This window comes from Camelus dromedarius, chromosome 25, assembly GCF_036321535.1.
Source record: "Camelus dromedarius isolate mCamDro1 chromosome 25, mCamDro1.pat, whole genome shotgun sequence".
Lineage (NCBI taxonomy): Eukaryota > Metazoa > Chordata > Mammalia > Artiodactyla > Camelidae > Camelus > Camelus dromedarius.
The window spans coordinates 17629592-17651017 of record NC_087460.1 but is presented as its reverse complement, the minus strand read 5'-3'; the positions used below and the strand labels follow the sequence as shown (position 1 = coordinate 17651017).

At 39.2% G+C, this 21426-nt stretch overlaps 1 protein-coding gene across 12 annotated transcripts in view; it reads right to left on the bottom strand.

The window, feature by feature from the left end:
- Positions 1-21426, bottom strand: part of PPFIBP1 (PPFIA binding protein 1) — a 153711-nt gene that overhangs the window by 14059 nt on the left and 118226 nt on the right. For 6 of the 12 annotated variants that reach the window (XM_064479144.1, XM_031443893.2, XM_064479145.1 and 3 more), the window contains 13 exons: positions 20858-20950; positions 20431-20523; positions 18937-19051; positions 17163-17195; positions 15393-15454; positions 12290-12365; positions 9576-9730; positions 6222-6337; positions 5591-5647; positions 4022-4082; positions 3643-3672; positions 796-967; positions 284-316 (listed from right to left, as the gene is read on the bottom strand). In XM_064479144.1, the coding sequence (XP_064335214.1) occupies positions 284-316; positions 796-967; positions 3643-3672; positions 4022-4082; positions 5591-5647; positions 6222-6337; positions 9576-9730; positions 12290-12365; positions 15393-15454; positions 17163-17195; positions 18937-19051; positions 20431-20523; positions 20858-20950 (1096 nt within the window). The remainder of the gene's footprint in view (positions 1-283; positions 317-795; positions 968-3642; positions 3673-4021; positions 4083-5590; positions 5648-6221; positions 6338-9575; positions 9731-12289; positions 12366-15392; positions 15455-17162; positions 17196-18936; positions 19052-20430; positions 20524-20857; positions 20951-21426) is intronic. The other 6 variants (XM_064479148.1, XM_064479146.1, XM_064479150.1 and 3 more) reach the window with 6 other exon arrangements.

Sequence of the window (21426 nt, the reverse complement as noted above, 5' to 3'; positions counted from 1 at the left end):
ATGCTCTGCGCTTCGGGGTGATGGAGCAGGACTCGTGACGCCAGGACGGTCCCGCCCTGCCCGCAGAGCTACTCGCGACGTGTCGTTAGCATTGGTTACAACAGCGTTTAGGCTTGGAAGCAAAGGCTCTACAGAGAGGGTGGGAGGAACAGCCTGGAGTCAAGGACTCCGTTTCTTTCGGAGGCTTGGCAGCTCGCTTTGTAGAGATCAGAGACGCCGAGAGCGGGGATTAGCTCGGATGGGAGCGCAGCGCTGGCGAAGGCGGGCATGCAGGGTACGGTACCTAGGGTGGGTGCACTGGCACTTCGTTTACGATCTTCAGATATCCCACCAACGCACACAATCACACGCAGCCCAGTGGAGAGAACACAAGGGAATGACAAAATGAAACACGGATCAAACGCCTGCTCACAAAGTACACACGGTGCGAGGGAAGGCAGCCTCCCACGCCGCACACAGACTCCACCAGCAGCGTCAGTGTGGGTTAATCTACCCGCTTTCAAGACGGATGGGAAGCTGTTGATGATGAAGTCAGAGAGGATCACGGTGTTTGGGCTTGCCTCCACGGTTACACCCCGGAACAGGGCAGGATGAGCGGCCGCATCGAGCTAACTCTACCCCTGAATTAAGCCCATGGAATTTTTTTTTTTTTTTTGGCTGACCTTCCCCCCCAAGTCATTCACCTTCATTTCTGAGAAAGAGAAATGTACAAACAAGATGAATAAGGGAAGGGAAGAGATTGCTCTTTTCCTCATTCACAAAGAATTAAGGCAAAGGCACTTTGGCCGCACGTACCCAAGTTCGGTGCGCTCGCTGTCCTCTTGTTACTTTTAATTTTAAAAAAGCCACGACCAAAGGAAGACCTGGCTTTTCGAGTGCCGAAGGGATTGTCATCCACCGAGGCATCATGTCCTGGGGCTTTGGGAGGGAGGCTCCCAAATGGGCTGCTTTCTACCGGGGCTTTATCCTGAGAGAGACGTCACAATAAATGCAACACAGCACAAATGTGCATAATTATTAGTACATGACTGACGCAGTACTAAATATGCTACATGCGTGATTTTATTGAAAATAACTGAACAAACCGATTATGAATGTCAAATGCCACATTAGAAGTTAAGAAAGTCAATTCTGAAAACTACTGAAGGAACAACGAAACATGTTCATCACTAATCTTAACCCATGTGTTTGGGACTTCAAATATTTAGGATAGATACAGAAATTCTCAAGTTTTATCTTAATTTTATTTGCCTCATTCCCACCAAGACATGGAGATTAAATATTACATAACTAGATAAGCAGTAGATTTCTTACTTTTCTAACAATTATGACACAGCTTTGGCTATGAGACAGTTCACAGTCTTTATAACTACATCGGTAGTAGCCCAATTTAATGTAATTATTCTACAAAGTAGGCGTTAGTCCCAAGCTTCTATACCAGCAGTATGAGTTTCTACTCCAGTCATTTTAAATATTCCTTGCAGGGGAGGGTGTAGCTCAGTGGTTGAGCATGTGCCTAGCATACAGAGGTCCTGGGTTCAGTCCCCAGTACCACCATTAAATAAATTAATCAAATATTCCTCCTTAAAGAATTAGCAATAAAATGAAGGCACAATCAGTAACTTAAAAACTTTTTTTTAAAAAAATGGGATTCTGGGTTAAACTCACATCTTGCCCGAGAGTTATGAAACATGGACTCACCAATTTTCAAAGACTGTGATACGTTCAGATACTCTTATTAAGACTAAACGCTCCAAAATTAAAATTTTCTTGGTTGACTTATAAGCCATTTTAGATCTTGACAATATTTCAGAATCTGTATCAAGAACTTCAATTGTGATTTTAAAATATAGGCATACTTCATTTTATTGGGCTCTGCTTTATTATGCCACATAGATACTGTTGTTTTTTTTCACAAATTGAAAGTCTGTGGCAACCCTGCACTGGCGCCGTTTTTCCAACAGCATTTGCTCACTTTGTGTCTCTGTGTCACATTTCGGTAATTCTCACCATATTTCAAACGTTTCCATTATTATTCTATTCATTATGGTGATCTGTGACCAGTGATCTTAGATGTTACTCTTGCAAAAAGATTACAACTTGCTGAAGGCTCAGATGATGCTTAGCATTTCTCAGCAATAAAGAACTCTTTAATGAAGGTATGTACTTTTTTTTTTAGACATAATGCTGTTTGTTGCATGTGCAATAGGCTACAGCATACTGCAAACACAGTTTTATATGCACTAGGAAACCAAAAGGTTTGTGTGACTCACTTCATTGCAATATTTACTTTATTGTAGTATTTGCTTCATTGTGGTGGCCTGGACCGAACCTGCAATACAGGTATGCCTGTAGCTGATTTTTGAGCTTTCTGGTTATTTGAATGGGCAATTACAGTAACACAGTCTCTCGTACAGTTTTAGTATTACCCACGGATTCTTTAGTTTGCACGTTCTTGTTTCTTGGACATCTCTTGCCCTCTCTTCCTTTTTTGCAGAAGTGGAGAGAAGGGAGAGGAAACAGACTTTGAAGGAGATTATTTTACTTTACGTACCTACCGTTCATAGTAACCAAAAATTTACAGATGCCACAATTTAGTGGTACTATTGTCTGTGTCTCAATGCTGACGTCAAACTCATTTCACCATTTACTGAATTAGCAAGACCAAAAGAACAGACAACGCCTTTGCGTACAGCCGTGTCCACTCTCTGTGCTTCATCAGTTACACCTATATCATGACTCAAGGCACTAAGAACCAACAGTCAAGCGACTGCATCTGGAGGTAGTCTGTCTACCAGACTGTTACCTCCGCAAGGTTAATGATCGAAAATCAGAAGAAAGAAGAACCAAGGAGGGAGGGTATAGCTCAGGCAGTAGAGTGCATGCTTAGCATGCATGAGGTCCTGGGTTCAATCCCCAGCACCTCCTCTACAAATAAATAAATAAATAAACCTAATTACCTACCTCTGCCAAGAGAAAAAAATTCTTTTACGAAAATTAAAAAAAAAAGAAGAAGAAGAAGAAGGACCAGAGCCCATGTTGATAATGCCTTTAAAAATACCAAAATGTCTGCTATAGTTGGACAGTGGTTATAGAAAATAAACTGCTGGTACCCCATCTGAGAAGGGCTTTCTGTGAAGCCTAAGGAAGCCCAGTTATGGTCATCATGGTCATCAAATTGCACGACTGAGAGTTTGGGGTTTTGTTTTTGTTTTTTCAATTACTTACTGAGGGGAGAGTCGTGTAACATAGAAGTAACTACTTTAAAGTGAGCGACTCGGTAGCATTTAGTACGTTCACCCTGTTGTGTAACTAAGGCCTCCATCCAGTTCTAAAGCATTTCCATCATTCTCCAGCCAACCTCCTTCTTCACTGAGCAGCCTCTCCCCATCCCTCTCTCCTCCACCCCTGGCCACCATCCAATCTGTGCTCTGTCCCTATGGATTTATCTGTTCTGGGTATTTCACATAAATAAAACCATATGGGATCTTTGGTGTTTGGCTTCGTTCATTTGGCATGTTTTGTAGGTTCTGAGAGTTTTGGTTTACTGGAGACATTTAAGCAGTCTTAAGTATTAGAAGTCTACTACACGTATTAGAAGTCTCAAACATTTTTATATTATAATCTAGACATAAAAATTACCTCTGAAGGCCTCGGAATAGACTCCTTTTCCTGTTCAAAACAACAATATTTAAGATTGTTATAGGAATCCTTTATCTATTCAGAATTTGTCACATATAATTCAGCACATTAAAATAAATTTACATCTATTTCTGAGCTACAAAAACCTCAATTTCATTTATTTCCTATAACGTTTTATTAAAGTCTCCATTTCCGGTTTTACGTACTAATTTCAATCCTTTATATTTATATCTTACTGTTTATCATTAACCGTGCTATTCGTCATTTTCCATTATCAAAGCCAAAAGCTCTTAAGAGTTTTATTTGCAAAATGGGAAAAGATGAAGATCCCTAAATATTTTCTTCTCAGGGTAACAGACAGAAAAAACACAGAACCAACCCCGTCTGATGACTCTTTCTTCAGATTGCCCAGGCTGCTAGACTTTTGCAGACTTGAAGTTCTAAAAATAAGAAGAAGAATAATTACGATTAATAATAAGTGGCCCTGGTGCCACTGGTTCTAAGTAGAATACCTTGGAAAGAAATGAAAATTGTATGTGAGTGGAATCCTGGTAATTAAAGAAAACCTGGATTCAGACAGTCACTTATGTGCTTAACTAAATTATAACGTTTAGTTCTTTTAAAAGCAGGGCTGGTTAACTGTTCTGCCAATAACTCTGAATGCCTCGCACACATTAGAATAGCTGGAAAAACACTTAGGACTACCCTGTGATGTCGATATTTGAAAATAAAACAGTGTTTTCCACAGACTAGTGGTGCACCCTTCACATATATACATTTACACCAGGAACTTAAAAAATACTCAGGTACTATTTATATATAATTCTCCTAATTAAAATGAAGGATAAAAGTTTTGCTTTCCAATTCACAAAGGAATCAATCTTCTGAGTCTAGCAAAGCACTTCACTTTATATTTCTAATCAAGGAAAATAGAGGAACCCCTACTGCTGTCTAGAATAATTCCTTTGCTGTCCTGCTGAAGGTACAATGACAATGTAAATAAACATCTGGAAAGCATTTCTCTTTCACGTAAGTAGCATTCAATTATACAGAGCTGGTGTTACTCAAATACGGAAAGTGACCAGTTTAAAAATGAGAAAAAAAAGAAGTAACATCTTTGCTCTAAGAAACAGAATAATATAATACGTTAACAAACGTTTAAAAGGCATTTCTCATCTATTTGTCTGTAAATAAGCTGCTCGAAAGGTCCATTACCAAATAAAGTCAAAGATAACGAAGAGAAGAGAGAAGATCTCATCTTTGAGTACTGCTCTGAAAACAGATTTTCCTAATTTAATCCAGACTTTAACTTGGATAAACTTAGATATTAAGTCAGCTTATTAAACTGAAAATGGAAAACACCGCTGGCAGGCTTACCAGCCATCACATCATTCTCTGTGATGCTTTTCTGTTAGACTTATATTCAAAACATAAGTTCAAAAATGAAATTAAAGGCACTGAGATAGACTGGGATTTCAAAATTGTAGAACAGATAAACAAGATTATACTGTATAGCACAGGGAAATATATACAAGATCTTATGGTAGCTCACAGAGAAAGTAATGTGACAATGAATATATATATGTATGTTCACGTATAATTGAAAAATTGTGCTCTATGCTGGAATTTGACACAACATTGTAAAATGATTATAAATCAATAAAAATGTTAAAAAAAAATAAATAAAGGCACTGAACTTCAAACGAAAACTGACAAAGGAAGGCCAAAGATGGGCAGAAAGTTGGCATGAGATAATGGTAAAAGAGCAAGTATTTATTTGTTAATTTTCAACCCCTACCCCCACCCCCACCCAGTCGTTTCAGCTGCATCAATTCATTCAGGCCTCAGGCCATTTGCTTGTAACACTGGTTATTGTTAGTGTACCAGAAGCTTCCTCTCCCCAAGTGTCAATCACATTTTTCACATTCACATTTCAAATATAACTTACAAAAGACCATCACACGATTGGGTCTCAGCAGCAGAACCAAGGATTATTTTTCCATCACTAAAATACAAAAAAAAAAAAAAAGTATTTATGAGCTTTATTTAAAAAAAAAAGGCCATATACATTCCAAGTGAACAGAACTGTCAAAACTAAAAAATTGTGCGAAGAAAGCTATTTTTCTTTCTTTCGATATTCTATTGTACTTAATTTTATGTGCTCTAATTATAAGACAAGGCCATTAATTTGAGAATATGTTGCCTACAGAAAAACTACCGTATCCCTGTCCTGTCTTCTTCACAGTCATCTTCCAAACAGCCTGGACATCTGACTGTCACTATCTTGCTTGCAACACTTTGATGGCCACCCATAACCTAGGACATAAAATCCAAGTTCCCCAATCCCTGCTAAGTTGACCAGCACACTTCCCCAGCCTCATCTCCAGGTACTCCCTGCTTCACACCTTTTATCTTAATACTACAGAACCGCTAGCCGGTTCCCTGGCACGCGTCTTGCTGTTTCTTGCTTCTCTGGGTAAAACATTCTGTCTGTAAATAAACGCAGTGCACTCTTGCTTTTGGTGGATTTATTTTTTGGAGCATTTATACTACAGTGTGTTAGACCATAAATGACATACTTCTCTTCCAATGAAGTCTCGGGCTTAGGAGGCAATTTTGCTTTTTCCAAAGTTTCCAAGCCTTTAGATGCTGGCAGTGATGAAGGGATTGAAACTTGCAAGATGCTGGTGTGAAACTGGAATATAATGATAGAAGGCCCAAAATCAATCCATCAAACAAACAAAACACACGCCACAGAGTAACATAAAATAAATAAGACAATTAAATGGCCTATTGATAAAATTTCATATACCTGTGCTTAGAACTCTGTTCTTATATTTATAAAATACTTTCAGGATACAAACATCTAGAAGTGTTAAACAGAGAAAATATTCTGGCAGACGGTAATTCCTGAACTTGGTTCTGAAGATGACATCACATATTGAAAATAAGACATAATAAATTAAGTTAATAGTAGATCCTACCAACCTTAAGCCTTGGTTGCAATCTTGGCTCTGATGCACTTGCTTAAGTGACCCTCTTGACCTTAGGCAAGTCACTTAACTGGGCATCAGTTTTCTCCTCCGTCAATTAACAATGACAATGCCTACCTTATAGGACTGCAATGGTTTTAGATGAGATTTTGGTTAAGACCAATCGGCACTTTCTGCTAAGCACTAGTTACCAAACCCGGCACTGTTTTCACTTTAACTTCTGCCCCTAGTCTGACACAGAACATCGGTCAGGCCAGTTAACTGTTATTCTATTTGTGAACAAGTTGACCAACTTCATTTACAGAATTGATGCAAAGTGAAATTAAATGATAAGTCACATTATTCTAAAATAGGAGATTATTTCACTATCATTTTTTCCAGTCTGCATCTTTATGATCCATCCTGGGCAGTTTACGGAGCCACCATCCCCACTTCCTGAGGCTCATGCATCTCCGTGGGTTCCCCACCACAGGGAGAAGTTGCAACACCAGCAGGCTGACCCACCCTCCTGATTTCCTTTCACACTTTAGGGCTTTAACTCCAACCTCAAATCGCCCTCCTGGCTTTTCTTTCCAAACGTGGGTGAACACCCTGAATCCTCCTCAAATCAATCTTGTTCCTAACTAAAAATGTATCATTAAACTACAATTCACAGAGCAAAGACTTTTTTTCGGTAAGGATGTGAGATTATCTGGCTGTATCCTATATGGCACAACGGCCTCCCTCTGTAAATGCAGCACATGCACCTGGCTGTCAGATGTTACTTTTCCCCTTCAGTATAAATATTCAACACTTCGGGGGGTTTTCCCTCTAAAATAGTTCTTATTCTTTAACTAACTCGGTTTTTTTTTCTTTCAGCTTCACTGAGAGAAAATTGACATAGAGCTACTGTGTAAGTTTTAGGCGTACAGCATCATGACTTGACTTACATACATTGTGATACGATTACCGTAGTTAAGTTTAGTCAACATCTATCACCTCATACAGATACCAAAAAAAAAAGGAAGTCTTTTTTTCCTTCTAATAAGAACTTTTAGGATCTACTCTCTTAGGAACTTTCAAATACACAACATAGCAGTGCTAGCTACAGTCATCACACTGGGCATTATACCCCCAGTACTTACAGCTAGAAGTCTGGACCTTTTGACTAACTGCCTTCATCTAATTGCCCCTCCCACTCATTGCTTGTTAATGACACACATTAGCCCTCTCTTATGTTTAAAAGAGAAACGTTGTTTTCTCCTTGAGTTCATTTTCATTCAATTCAAATTTCATATTCTCATTATGTCATTATGAACAACACATATAAAAAGGAAAGATGTCATTTGATTTCTTCTCACTTCTTATAATAAAATGTTAGAAAAGAGACAACCAGGGAAGGAATTGATAAATATAAAGGAGCCAACATTGTTCTGTTCAAGAAGGGGTCCTTGCAGAAAGGATGAATGTATTTTCCACGGGGGAGGAACGTATACTGTTGTAACCAAGGAGGGGAGGAGCAGACTGCATTTTTCAAATGTAGTTTGCACCAATATATCCCGTCCCACGTGTTCTTCTTATAATGTGATTTTGTCACTTGTCCATCAAGAAGTAGGGTCTACAGTCCCTCTCCTTGAATCTGGGTGGGCCTGTGACTACAGAAGAGATTCTATATGACCTCTGGGATATGTCTAAAAGGTGATCCCGTCTGTCTGGTCCCCTTCTCAGGACGCTTATCCTTAAGAGCCAGCCACCATACTGTGAGGAAGCCAAGCAGGGACATGTAGTTGCTCCGGCCAGAGCCTCAGCTGAGGTCCCAGCCGACAGACAGCCTCTACCACCAGATGCATGAATGAGTAGCCTTCAGGTGACTTAAGACCCCAGCCTTCCCGCCATCCCAGCTGAAGCCGAGTGGAGCAGAGACGAGACATCCCCGCACAGCCTTGATCAAAGTGCAGACTCATCAAGCAAAATGAATGTTGTCATTCAAGCCGCAAAGTTTGGGCGCGGTGTGCAACAGGTAACAAAAACAGATTTTAGTGCCAGTTTGAAGTGAAAGCCTCAAATCTTACAAGTTTAAGACTGTTCATTCCCCTCCAGTTCCTTTTTACAACTTAAGCAAAATCAGGGGGAAATTTTCTTCCATCATCTTTTTACAAAGAATTTGAAAGCAGTCATTGTTTATTAACCAACCAGATTACAAAAATAATCATGGTAGACATCTTAGTTCATCCTTCTAATCGACCTGTTGATCTGGTCTACCCTGTTGCCAGCATCTCCATCTTCTACAAAATCAGTGGTCTTTTCTTCATCCCACCTGGTGAAGATAATTTGAAGGGGCACAGGCAGGTGTTTGCTTCTTTGAAGCATTTCCCAACACTACAGATCTCGTGAATCAGATTCTCCATGCAGATGACGCCATATTCACCAGGAGACCAAGCATCAGTGTGTTAGCTGTCAGGGCAATTTGCTTCGTGTTGTTTTACCATAACTACACTTGTAGATCAGTTCCTTTGCTGACCTCAGGTTTGGGTACCCCCATGTAACACATGGCTCTACAATCCCCAGCATGTTAACTGAAGTCCATCACCTTTCAGAGTTATCATCACAAGTGACTAAAATCAATTTATCCTCACTGTACCCTCACTTTACATATTCCCTACATATTCTTTAATAAGGAGATTATAATCTCATATTGAAGATGACATCCAGCTTAAAAGGGAGATGGATGTTTTCATATTTTTTTCCTGAATTATATAAGCAATTGACATTACCTGAGTTTATTTATTAAAGGGGGGGGGGGGTGGAAATCACACATTTCAAATAAAGACCTGGAGATCACAAAAACTGCCAGGGCAAAGCAGGTCAGTAATCCAACTGAGAAGAGAACCCGTGTCTTTGATGTTATCAATAGCCTGTTAACTTTCAATGACGGTCTAACATGAAAAAATTGTTAAATACCTCTTCTGGAACACTTGTGTTAAGCGGGTCACGGCTGGGAGATCCCGTTCCTGGCATAGGCGACAGATTTTTCTCCAGATCACTAAAACTCTGCGCGTCTAGCAAAGTGGAGATGGAACCGGAAGGGAGCAGATCTTCAAAGTAGCCGTCTTGGCCTAGGGAGCGACAAAGCAGAAAGTGGACAACGGCAGCTTTTCATTTTTCTCTTTGACTCCCAATTAGATGGAACATAAAAAATTTTTCTGATCCTCAAAAATCAAAGAGTCAACTACTGGCATCACTTGAAGAACAACAACATGGGACCTAGGACGCAACATCTTAAACTGTGAGTGCCTCAGGCCCAGGGGCTCTTGGGCCACGTGGGTATCCAGCGGTGGTATTAACAGAAGTATTAATAGTGGTTTAACAGACGCAGTCACGGACTCACAGCACTGATGTTAAAAGTTAATTCAGTTCAACAACCCTCCTGTAATTTTGTGTCCACATTCGGGGCTTTACAAATTTCAGTTCAGAAATAACCCAGCTGAGAAATACCAGTGGTACAACAAAAGGGATTCTGAACAGAAATCAGAAAAACATAAATGACTTCGTAGTCACTGTTTAAACAACTTCTTTTCCATCACTACTGAGCTCCTGAAAGGAAACACAGAAAGGAAAAAAGGAAAAGAAAAAAAAAAAATAGATGACCTTTTGATCCCTTAAGAGGATCTTTTTATGCCATTCATTTCATTTTAAAGCATAAAGAATGGCCTGATGGAGAAAAGTGACAACATAACCAGCAAAGCAGAATTTTTTACATCTCGAGAAATGAAAAGGATCAAGTGCTTTTAGAATTAAGGATTAGGTACCAGATACTCTTTTTTAAAAACAGAAAGAATAGTCCTTCCAACTATTCTCTGAATAATACAAAATGTCAGATACTTGTTTAAAGATATGAACCAGACACAGCTTCTTAAGTTTTATTAGATTTTCACTCTAATTTTATTAGAATTCAGGTATTCGTAGAATTGCCCAAGGATTATCTGAATAAATACAAACCCTGGTGAGTAGTCACTATTTATATAACTCTTCATTAGAACAGGATAAAATTTTCAATGGTTTATGAAAATATCTGCTGATGTACATAGTTTAAAACTCCTTTTAACTACACGTTTATATGCACAGAAAAAAAGGCTAGAATTACGTGAAAGTACTGGTAATGATCATGTCAGTAGAATTATGCGTTATTTTTACCCCTTTCTCTATTTTTTAAATGTTTTACATTGTAGTCTCATGACAGCAATTAAAATGCTCTTTTTTGATTTTTAAACATAAGATTTACTGGGTTGAGATTCCATAAAATCAAACAATATTTTAAATGCTGTAACTATGAAAAAATCAATTACTTGAGAATTTATAATACTGTTTACAAAGAGAGGCTCTTTTGAAGGCATAAAAAATGCTGAGTGATGGGAATTGCAGAAGTCAACACTGAGAATCAGATGTTTGTTTGCTCATTTGGATATTTATAAAGTCTTACTATACGCCAGGCCCTATGGACAAAAACGTGAAGATTAGTTGTTTTTTTCCCCAAAGATCCCAGCCCAAAGTAAGATTTTCTTTCTCCGTAAACCCATCAAGATTAAAATTTCAAAATTCCTCAAAGATCCTAGCCCAAAGTAAGATTTTCTTTCTCTCTAAACCCATCAAAATCTGAGTGTCCCACAAGGACCTTCCAAAAGACTTATTTCCAGTGCTTACTTTCAGAGCACATGACCCTACCTATGCAGCGCTAATGAACAAGAGGACTTTAAAAGTTCTTAACATTTCTGTTTGTTCTGAATGACCCCCAAAGCTTTGCCACACTTGAGAATGGCCAACTGGCCCATGGGCAGATAGAACAATAATAAATACAACAAAATGTGTACTATCTTTACTTAGATGTTTTACAGGTTTTTTTTTTTTAAACACTTTCAAAGCTAGAAACAATCCCCCTCAACTATTCCATGTTCATTCTCTAGGCTTCTCCCCATTGGTAAATGGAACCATCATCTGCTAGTTGCTTTAGTCAGAAACGCTGGCCTTTCTTGATTCTTTCCTCTTCTTCACTCTCCTAATTCATCAGACTATTGGGTTGATTCTAACACCAAAATATATTTCCAACCAGTACCATCATATCTTCCCACTTGGAACACTGCAAGAGTCTCCTGACTGGCTTCCCCTCCTCCCAACACTGCTGCGACAGGTCCAGCAGTTCATAGCCCCGCTGGGGTCCATTGGTCACAAAGACCATGTCGCTCACTTGTTAGGACTCAAACTTTTCACCTTGTGTGACCAGGTCGCTGCTCACCTCCATTAACTCATCTCATCTCATGCACCCTCTGCTCACTACCTTCCAGTCACCCTCGTCTCCTTTTGAGTCTTAAACACACCAAAGTCTTTTTCCTCCCGAGGCTCTTGCGCATGCGGTTGGTCCCTCTCTCTAGAATGCCATCCAATCAACTCCTTGGAGAACCTTCTCCCTGAGCAACCAATCAACAGTATACTCATCAGCCTACACACTTCCTGGCAGAGAACAGATGCCTACTAATATGGTTGAACGAATGAATAGGTTATCTGAATTTGAAGTAATGGATATACTTCATGGAAGAAATTGAGGCCAAATATAAAAGTTCTTAGGCCACTTAAAATCCAGGAAAGCAGGAAAGCCATTAGGACCATGCTACATTTTTTACCTTGGGCCAGTACTGCTGTATCTTGCATTTTCTTGTACCTGTTCAGGCACTGTCGAAGGTCTTCTATTTTCCGATCCTATTAATGAAATAAAATTATCATCTTCAATATTATGATTTTAAAACAATAAAAGTAACTGTGACACAAAGAATAAGCAGACGTGAATTATTTACATTATTCAAGGAATATTTCTAAACTTTAGTAAAACTGGTAATGTCTAGAGTATTTTTCCTACGTACATCAGAGAGATAGAAAAAGTACCTCTAAATTTAGAGATTCTATCCTTCAGCTGCCATCTTTAAAAAACAAAAACAAAACAAGGTAATAAGATACAAAACAAAGAAAAACAACCCAAGAAATAATTCAACATTAATTACTCTCCTCCCTAATATAAATCAGAGCTTGAAAGAAAGATCTACTGTTATCTTTATCGGCCGGCAATAATCATCACCTGGCTTTTTCCTTCTCAAAACGCTCCACCAGAGTTGCTTCAATAAGTCATCAATGACCTTCTCTTTACTAAAAACAAAAGACACTTTTCATCTTCTTTTTTTCCAATTTGACCTCCAGGTGGCATTTCACTGACTCCATTCTTTCCTTCTCTCTCTTTTCTCTGTTTTGATTTTTTTAATCCCTTGACCAGATAAATATTCTATTTACATAACCCCTACCACCTCCCAACCCAGAATATAAAATGTTAGAAAATTCAAGGTTTTGTCCTTTACCTTCTTCTCTTTTCCCATGCCCTCAGTGTGGTAGATTAGCTCCCTAGCTCCCCCAACATGGATTTTGGGCTTGGCCATGTGACTGGCTTTGGCCATTGATATATCAGCCAACGTGGTTCACAGCAAAGGCTTGAAAAGTATTTGCACATTGGGACTTGCCCTCTCTCGCTGCTCTCGGGAACCCTGGGGCCACTATGCGAAGAGGCATAGGCTAGTCTACCAGAGGGGGAGACCATTTAGAGGAGAGACAGCCCATCTGGGGCCAACCTAGACCAGTCTGTCAACCACCTGACATGTGAGTTACACCACGCTAAACCATCCATCCCCATCCCAGCCACTGGCTAACAGCAGAGATCAGCAAAGCCAGCCCAGACTAGAACAGTCGAGCCAACCTACAGAAGTATGAAAAATAATAAATGTGATTATCATGGAGCAAAAGCTAACTGATATGTCACCTACAGTTTTGTCTCCAGATCTATAATTCTACATTATTCCTAAAATTTAGATTCATTTCTATAAGAATCCAACTTTCATGAGAAATCTCCTTTTCATGTCCGGTGAACACACCAAATTCAGTATCTAAAATGAAGCTCCCAGGACGTGAGCCTCTGTTTGGATTCCCTTAACTCTTTTATAGGTGCCATCATTCACCATGCTGCCCAAACCGGCAAAGATTCTCCCAAATCCCAAAGATTCTAAAACCTTGTCAATCTATGAATTGTTCTATATTCCCTTCCCTTCTTACCACTTCACTGCCATCGCCGTATTTCAACCCCTCATTTCTCACCTGGACTATTTTAACAGCATCTTAACTGTTCTGTCTTCATTCTCTCTTGCCCGCTCTTGCTTCCATTCTGCCACCAGAGCTAGCGTTCTAAAATGGCAACTTAATTATGTCACCGTCCAAGGTCTCTGAGCTGAGACCCTGAGTCATTAAACCATTAGCCTCACCTCACACACCCATGCCCTCCACCTGCATCTCATGCTCCAGAACTTTCCCAGCAGGCACTGGCTGTTTCAAGCGTTGGTTTTGAGACATGTTTTTGCTCAGGGATCCTTTGCCCAGATTCCTTCATTTTCCTGATGAATGACTCTTGCTCTCCCTTGGAATTTGCCCAAATACATCCTCTTTGAAGGCTTCTTGGAACCACCAAGAAGTCACGCCACTCTTGGTGCTCCTACAGAAAAGTCTGAGCACCTAGTAAGCCCTCACTCAACATTGGGAGTTTTGCTTTTATTTTTCCTTAATGAGGGAGAGAAATGGAAACAAAATGAATTTCAGTGATTTTTTTTTTTTCAAATTAAATGTATATGGGCAGCTTGGTAATGACTTTCCTTTTTATTTGACATGGGAAAGGCTAGCAAAAAGAAACCTATATATGGGTGGGTGGGTAGGAGAATGTATTTCTATGGGATAAAGAACAAAGAGAATGAAAGGCAAACATAAATAAATAGATAAATGAACAGAGTGAAACAGAGTAGGCAAGAATTAAGAGAAAGAAACTTATGATGAGCGGAAAAGATCAAGACAGAGATCTTGGGTATTTTCTTGGGTTTTACTTCCTTGAAGTTACTCTTTCCTCGTGGAAGCGTCTCCTCGTTCTATTTACTCAGAGACACGAGAGGAGAGTGGTTCTGATGATCGGAGTTGAACCTGACCGTTGTTGCCTGCTGGATACGTGGCTGGTCAGGGAAGTCATGAAGAAATGCATTTCCTTAGTCAGGTCACTGCATCCCTGCTCTGAGCAGGTTGAAGTAAGGAGAAGCAACAGCTAGAGGAAAAGCACTCCCAAAGACCTTGGCATTGGACCAGTGTAGCGAAAACAAAACCCAGCGCCATCTTTGATTTCACGGTGCCTGTGCCCGGTTTCTGCTATCTCACCACTCAGGAGAGCAGAGTCAGCCCCACATGCAAAAGAGGCCAGGAGCGTGAACGAAATAACATGCTCACAGAGAAGAAAATCAACATGATCATGAAGCTAAAGTTGCCACGGCTCCCTCCTCCAGCATTCCTGCAGTAGCCCAGAATTTCCAGGGACCACAGGAAGGATGTATCATGGACTGTAGTCTTTCTCTCATTTGTCAGTTGAACATAGAGAGCTGATCTGACAGCCTGAACATTTTCTAAATTCAAGGTGGTGGTGGGGGGTGGGATTCTCAGGGGAGTCAGTGCCACTGGTCTCCATCCTTGTGCACGACAGGAATACATCCGCGACCCCCGGGAGCAGGCGCTCTTGGGCAGGAAGGGAGAATGCTTGCCCCTTAATGTCAGAAGTGTTTAGGGGTTCTTTCAAACAGGGATTATCTGGAGAAAATGCATGAAATGACCCAAATGATGTTATGACACATCCACATCAATGCTTAAATTTCATCTAGATACCTTTTCTTCATTTGCTGCCATCAAAGACTCCACAGCTTTTTTCATTTTTTGTACTTCAATATCTGAAAACATCACAACATCAAATCAGAAGTCAGTTTAGTTCACACACACGATAAGGACAAGAATGGAAACGTCTGAAGGTAAAGATGTTCATCATTTATTCTCTTTGTTTCTAAAGGCACATGTACCATTCATTTTTCTAATTTAGGGGATACCTGAGGAATGAACACCTCCTCTCTCACCTCAACAGTCATCATTCCAGAAAGAGAAAAACTACCCTCCCTCAGAGGAGGAACAAAACCCCCATGAGACCACCGCACGTGAAATTTCAGCACCTCAACTGTAAAAGCATGGCGTTTTCAAAAAAGAAACCCATGAAGCAGGTGAAAGCAGTGAACGGTGTATCTCTAACAAAAGCAGAGGAAATGATGTTCAGTTATAACCAAGATGAAGACACGGATGGTCAGAGCCTGATGGAACGTGAGGTTTACGTGAGTGTCATGCTAAGCTGCTGGCTGTCGGCTCCATACGGAGGGAGAATGAGTAACACTTTGCTTCATCTATAAACTTCATTTCCAGGACCACTGTACAACATAAAGGCCCAAGCAAGCTGACTGGGATTCTCCTTAAAATTTGATCATTTAAATACAAAACCATGTTAAGCATGTTACTGTAATAATAATAATAATAATAATAATAATAATAATAATAATAATAATAATAATAATAATAATAATAATAATAATAATAATAATACCACCAAATATTTTAAACATGGAAAGTGAATCTAAAATGAAAATCACAAATTTAAAAAATTGAAAGAGAGAAAAAAATTCAGCTCAAGTTGTCTGCTTTTAAGAAAAAAAACAACTACTGCAGGTAAACTTTAAAATGGTACATCAGGAGGAGGGTGTAGCTCAAGCAGCAGAGCGCGAGCTTAGCATGCATGAGTTCCTGGGTTCAATCCCCAGTATCTCCTCTAAAAATACATCAACCTCATTACCTCCCCCTCCTGCCAAAATAAAATAATTAAATAATACGATAATAAATTTTAAAAATATAAAAAATAAAACGTTAGAATTAAAAAAATAAAATAAAATGGTACATCATTCAGCAGTGATGTAACACTTTCAATTAAGCTATACTCTACAGGAACTGCTTTTCTTTCTTTCTTTTTTTTTTCTTTTTAAGACAAATTCCCTTAAGAACTCAATGGTCTGGAGGAAAGAGCCCGCTAAGGCTTTATTTTCACACTGCACTAAATAATCCAGGCTCTGTTAGTCGGCCTGGGCACAATTTCTTTTGTTAGCACAAGAGGGCATGTTTGCAGAAGCCCCTAATATAGATGTCAGCGAAAAAGTGGGTTACAAAACATTGGAAAGCAAAAGGAAGCTCAAAACGGTCTTCAGCTATGGTAAACCTCAAACACAGCAGGTTTCCATAGGCGTATAAACGTTATTTTCTCCTCTGACCCCCCGTATCTCCCGGAGAAAGCTTCCTCCCCTCCATCACTCTGGGTGCCCCTGCTGAATCCTACAGAGCAAAAGGCCTGAATCAGATAACAACCTGCAAAACAGCCTTTTACTCCTTGTTTCTGCTGTTTGTTTGTTTACCGTCTAGTTTTGTCCTCTCAGAAGAAATGGGCAGCTTATTGATGAAGCAACTTTCCATCTTTGGTGAGAGGGATGTTTTAAAAACACATGCAAAGAACAGCCCAAGTAGTACTTTTGGTGAATGTAGAGGCTGATGGAAATACACCAGAAACCTTACTTTTGTCTTTGAGCTTCTTTTTAAAATTTTCATCTGTACAGGAAAACCCATCAGATTGGAAGTTAGCACACATTACAACAATAAGTAATAATAAGTAAATAAGTAAATAGCGCTACTATTTAGTCTCTTTTTACCTAAAATAAAGAGACCCAACCTCATACCGACTGAATATTAAGTGCTGTTTTATGACTTTGGGATTGGTTCTACAATACAATACAATAACCTCTGTGAGGTTAGAAAGAGATGCAATTAATCAGAAGACCTAAATTGGAGTTACGTCTCTGTTATTTCATTTTTCTGAACCTTGGTTTTCTCGTGTTCACACTGGGCTTTTGGAGCACAAGTGCTTCTTACACTAACAGTGATGAAAAACCAGCTGGTGATGCACTGGTTGTTTTTTTTTTTTTACATTTCCATTACAGGCCAATATATGGCTTCGTGAATGGGATGACGACACTGTTTAGGTCACATTTATCTCACTGCTCAAGTGCAACAACACTGAAATGCTCTATCTCCTGTTCAATGAGGTGAGTCCGCTGATCACACAGTTAGATGTTATGTCAACATCAGATTCCATGAAGTTTCTGAACACTTGCCCTCAGTACCTGTATTCATCTGGCTGTGTCCTGCCAACAAGCACTTCACAGACCAGAGCTAGTCCTCAGATCTGACTCTGGGTGGCATTACACAAACATGTCCTTTAGCCTACAAGTCCTAAAATTCCATTTTTTTCCCCTTAAAAATCCTGAAAGCATGAGCTGCTTGTTAATGTCCTTTAAGAACATGCATTCTACAAATGCCAGAACAGAAGGGTTTAAAAGCCCCTTCCCTCAATGTTTGATGAATTGAGTTTTTGGACAGAGAGGCAATTGTGACCCTGCAGCCAGGGTATTCTATGGCCAAGAAGACTTCAGAAGTAACCCAACCCAAGTCCCTCACTGTACAGACAATAATGTTACCAGTGTTCACCTAATAGATAAAAAATGTACCAAAGCTATACCAACTAGAATTTGCTCTGTTTTGCAAAAGTCAGAAGTTGCTTCTGCCACATCACTTGTAATAACAAAGGAAGGTTAAATCTGACTTAGTGTTGTCAGATGTTCCAGGCATTTATACTTCCAAATCTAATTCAAAAAACACATTACATTCAAGTTATTTTCTATCAGGTATAACCAACACTATTAGAAATTATCGTCCATATAATATCCAGGATAAACCTCCATTTATGATTTTTAAAAAAATAAATTCATACAGTTTTCCCCAAACCAGAATTAACTTATTTTGCTTTCTAGAAGGTTGAGGGCTCACTGCGTGGGAAGAAATGTTTATTAATTCTCCAGGGATACAGAGCCTTCCCTCTCTCTTCTCAAAAAGGCAGGCAAGGTTCTGACATGTCTTACTTTATGTTGTCTCAGGTTCAGTTCAGAGGGAAATAATCTTGGGACATAGTTCTGGTACCTTTTAATTCTTTTTAACACTCTCTTGGGTTGCAGTTTGGACAGGAACTCTCTCCTGATGGGACTTTACCATACAGTAACCTAAAATAAACACCCAGGAGGCACAGAGGTGCCCTTCTCCAGCTGCTGAAGAGGGAGTTCATAGATGTCCAGGGACAGCACAGAGCCTCAGAGGAGTCCCTGGGGCCCAGGGCCCAGTGGCTTCTGCTCCTCTTCTCTCTCTTTGATGCTAATATTACATATTATCCAATGTCAGTTTCTTTTATAGACCTTGGACGATTTTAATAAAATAACAGACGTCAAATTTATAGTCTTACCTCGATCAAGAATTTCAATCCCTTCCCCTTTCATCTTGCAAACCAGTTTTTCTTGTAGCCTTTTTACTTCAGATTCCTTCTCTTCCAGCTGTTCTTTCAGCAACGCCAGTTCCTCCTATAGATGATAAATTCATTTAAAAGGAGTAGATTAGGGACTAAAAGAGAATACTCAAAGAGTCTGTTAACTCTTCAGTCAATAATTAGTTTTTGTGAATGAAACAAAAAGCTACAAGAACTGAGACGCAAATGTCAGAAATCAGACAGTGGCGATGATAAGCAGGAAGCGAGACGACTAATGAAAGTCCACGTTACAATAACTGAGGTATAATTATTTCATGTTCCTTCGTGACCAAGTTAAAAATAAATCTTTTAAAGTGTAATTAGGACTAGGGGAGCCCTAAGGTTTAAATCTTATGTTAAATAAAAAATCTGACCAAGTTAATCAAGGAAGATAATCCACTTAGAAGCTTAGTGTCATAAAAGCAAAACAAAATGCAGATTGGAAACTATATTTTAAGACTTGCTTGATATTTATTCAGCATTTCAAGGTGGCACTCATGTTCCCTGGACAGGACGGAGCTTAATTAGTGGGGAAGACAGCAGGTGGTGAACAACTTTTGCCAAATCATGGGACTAAATAATTCATCCTCATCACTAAGGTAAAAGAACAGAGTCTCCTACAACAATGGAAAAAAAATTTGGAAAACAGATTTTAGGTCTTTTTTTTTTTTTTAACTACACAGCTATTTAAGACCCCAAGTCCAACATTCTATTTACTAATGTCTGTTTCAGTTTCATCTTGGTAAAGAATTAGCTTTGGCAAATTTCAGTTTTGCTGGCAGTATTTAACACAGAAAAGAAAGCTGTACAGTGCTAATTCAGTGCACTTTTATTTTTACTAACACATTTTATGTTCAGTCTCTAAAGATATGTATTATGCGAAAACGTAGCTCTCCAATGGAGCTAAGACATTAGTTGAACAGCTTTTACCTATACTAGGAATGGGTAACAAATATGAGAGATTTTCAGCAGCTCTGGCAAGAAATGCTGCCCTGTTCTCACTGTGCTTCTTCTAAGCAGTGATTCCTATTCACTGCCACCACCGTTAACTGCTCTACACATTTACCTTCAAGAACGTCCCGAAGGAAGAAAACAGTGTCTCTCTCTTATTGATACCAAACAGAGTTCTTGCACAGGTGAACTTTGGTTATTTTATCATGCTTGGATCTCAGTCTAAAAGAGTGAGATTTAAATGATAAACTAACACTTTCATGTTACCTGTTTGTTGTTTTTCACCCTTTCACATGTTTCTGAAAACACTATTAGGGGTCACATGGTCCCTTTAATCAGCTTTGAACATATTTTCAAAAAACAGGTGATACACACACACACACACAAAATGAATGCACACGCCACTAAAAACACCATCACAGCAAAACGACACAAGCCAGAAAGCCACAGGCCATGGACCCCATTACCCAAGGTCTACTACACCTTCAGGGACTCCCACTTTTGTTCCATCCGCTGCTTTTCATACTGCATCTGACCCACCTTGATTTTCATGCTAGAAAGTTTGGCCATTAAAGACTGGCAGAGAGACAGAGGAGTGAAAGAAAACTACAGATAGAAAAAGACAAGCTAAGTAACCAAGAAAACAGTTATCAGTTTGTAAAGGAGGTTAGGCAATCAAGAGAAATGACATAGGTTACGTTCTATCAGATTAGTGACACCCTGATTTTTATTCAGAATAGCAGTGCTTAAATTCAAGACGGTCTCCAGCTTGGGGAAAAACTTCACTCACTTGTACAATATATTCTTCTGTATCATGTACTAAGCAGAAAATGTATTTTATTTATATTATTAATCATAGAGAAGCAGTGGAGCCATTTGTTTGAAAATTTCTGCCATTGAGAAAACTTACTTTGGTAGATTTCAGCTTTTTTTCATACTGAAGTCTTTCACTGTCCATTTCACTGACTCTTAACCTCAGATCATTGATTTCCTGCATTAGGCCCTGTCCAGAAGAAACAAAGAGATACATTGGGAGAGCCAAACACACTCATGTACACCAAAACAGCAGCTTGCAAATCTTGAGTCAATAGCTCCTGGATTAAAGTTGCACAAATTAGATCAGACAAATGGAAATGGATGTGTCTCCTTGGAAACCAAAGCTTCTTTCCATTTAAAACACTGCTTTAAATTCCCGATGCCTCTGCCTTAAAGTGATGGGATTATAAAAACTAAAGGTCACTGTCGTTTTAATTAAGAAAGGTAGATAATCACCTACTATTGATCAAATATTTTTAGACTAAACAAAATCACTATATAAACAAACCGGGGAAATTTTCTTTAGTAAATCCATTTATTTTTAGAGCCTTTTTAGTGCTATATGGATAATTGTAAAAATATTTTCGTAATCTCATTTGTCTATAAAAATATAGATTGTTCATCACCCCAGTGTGGGAGCATGGAATGAAATTTAAATGCTTT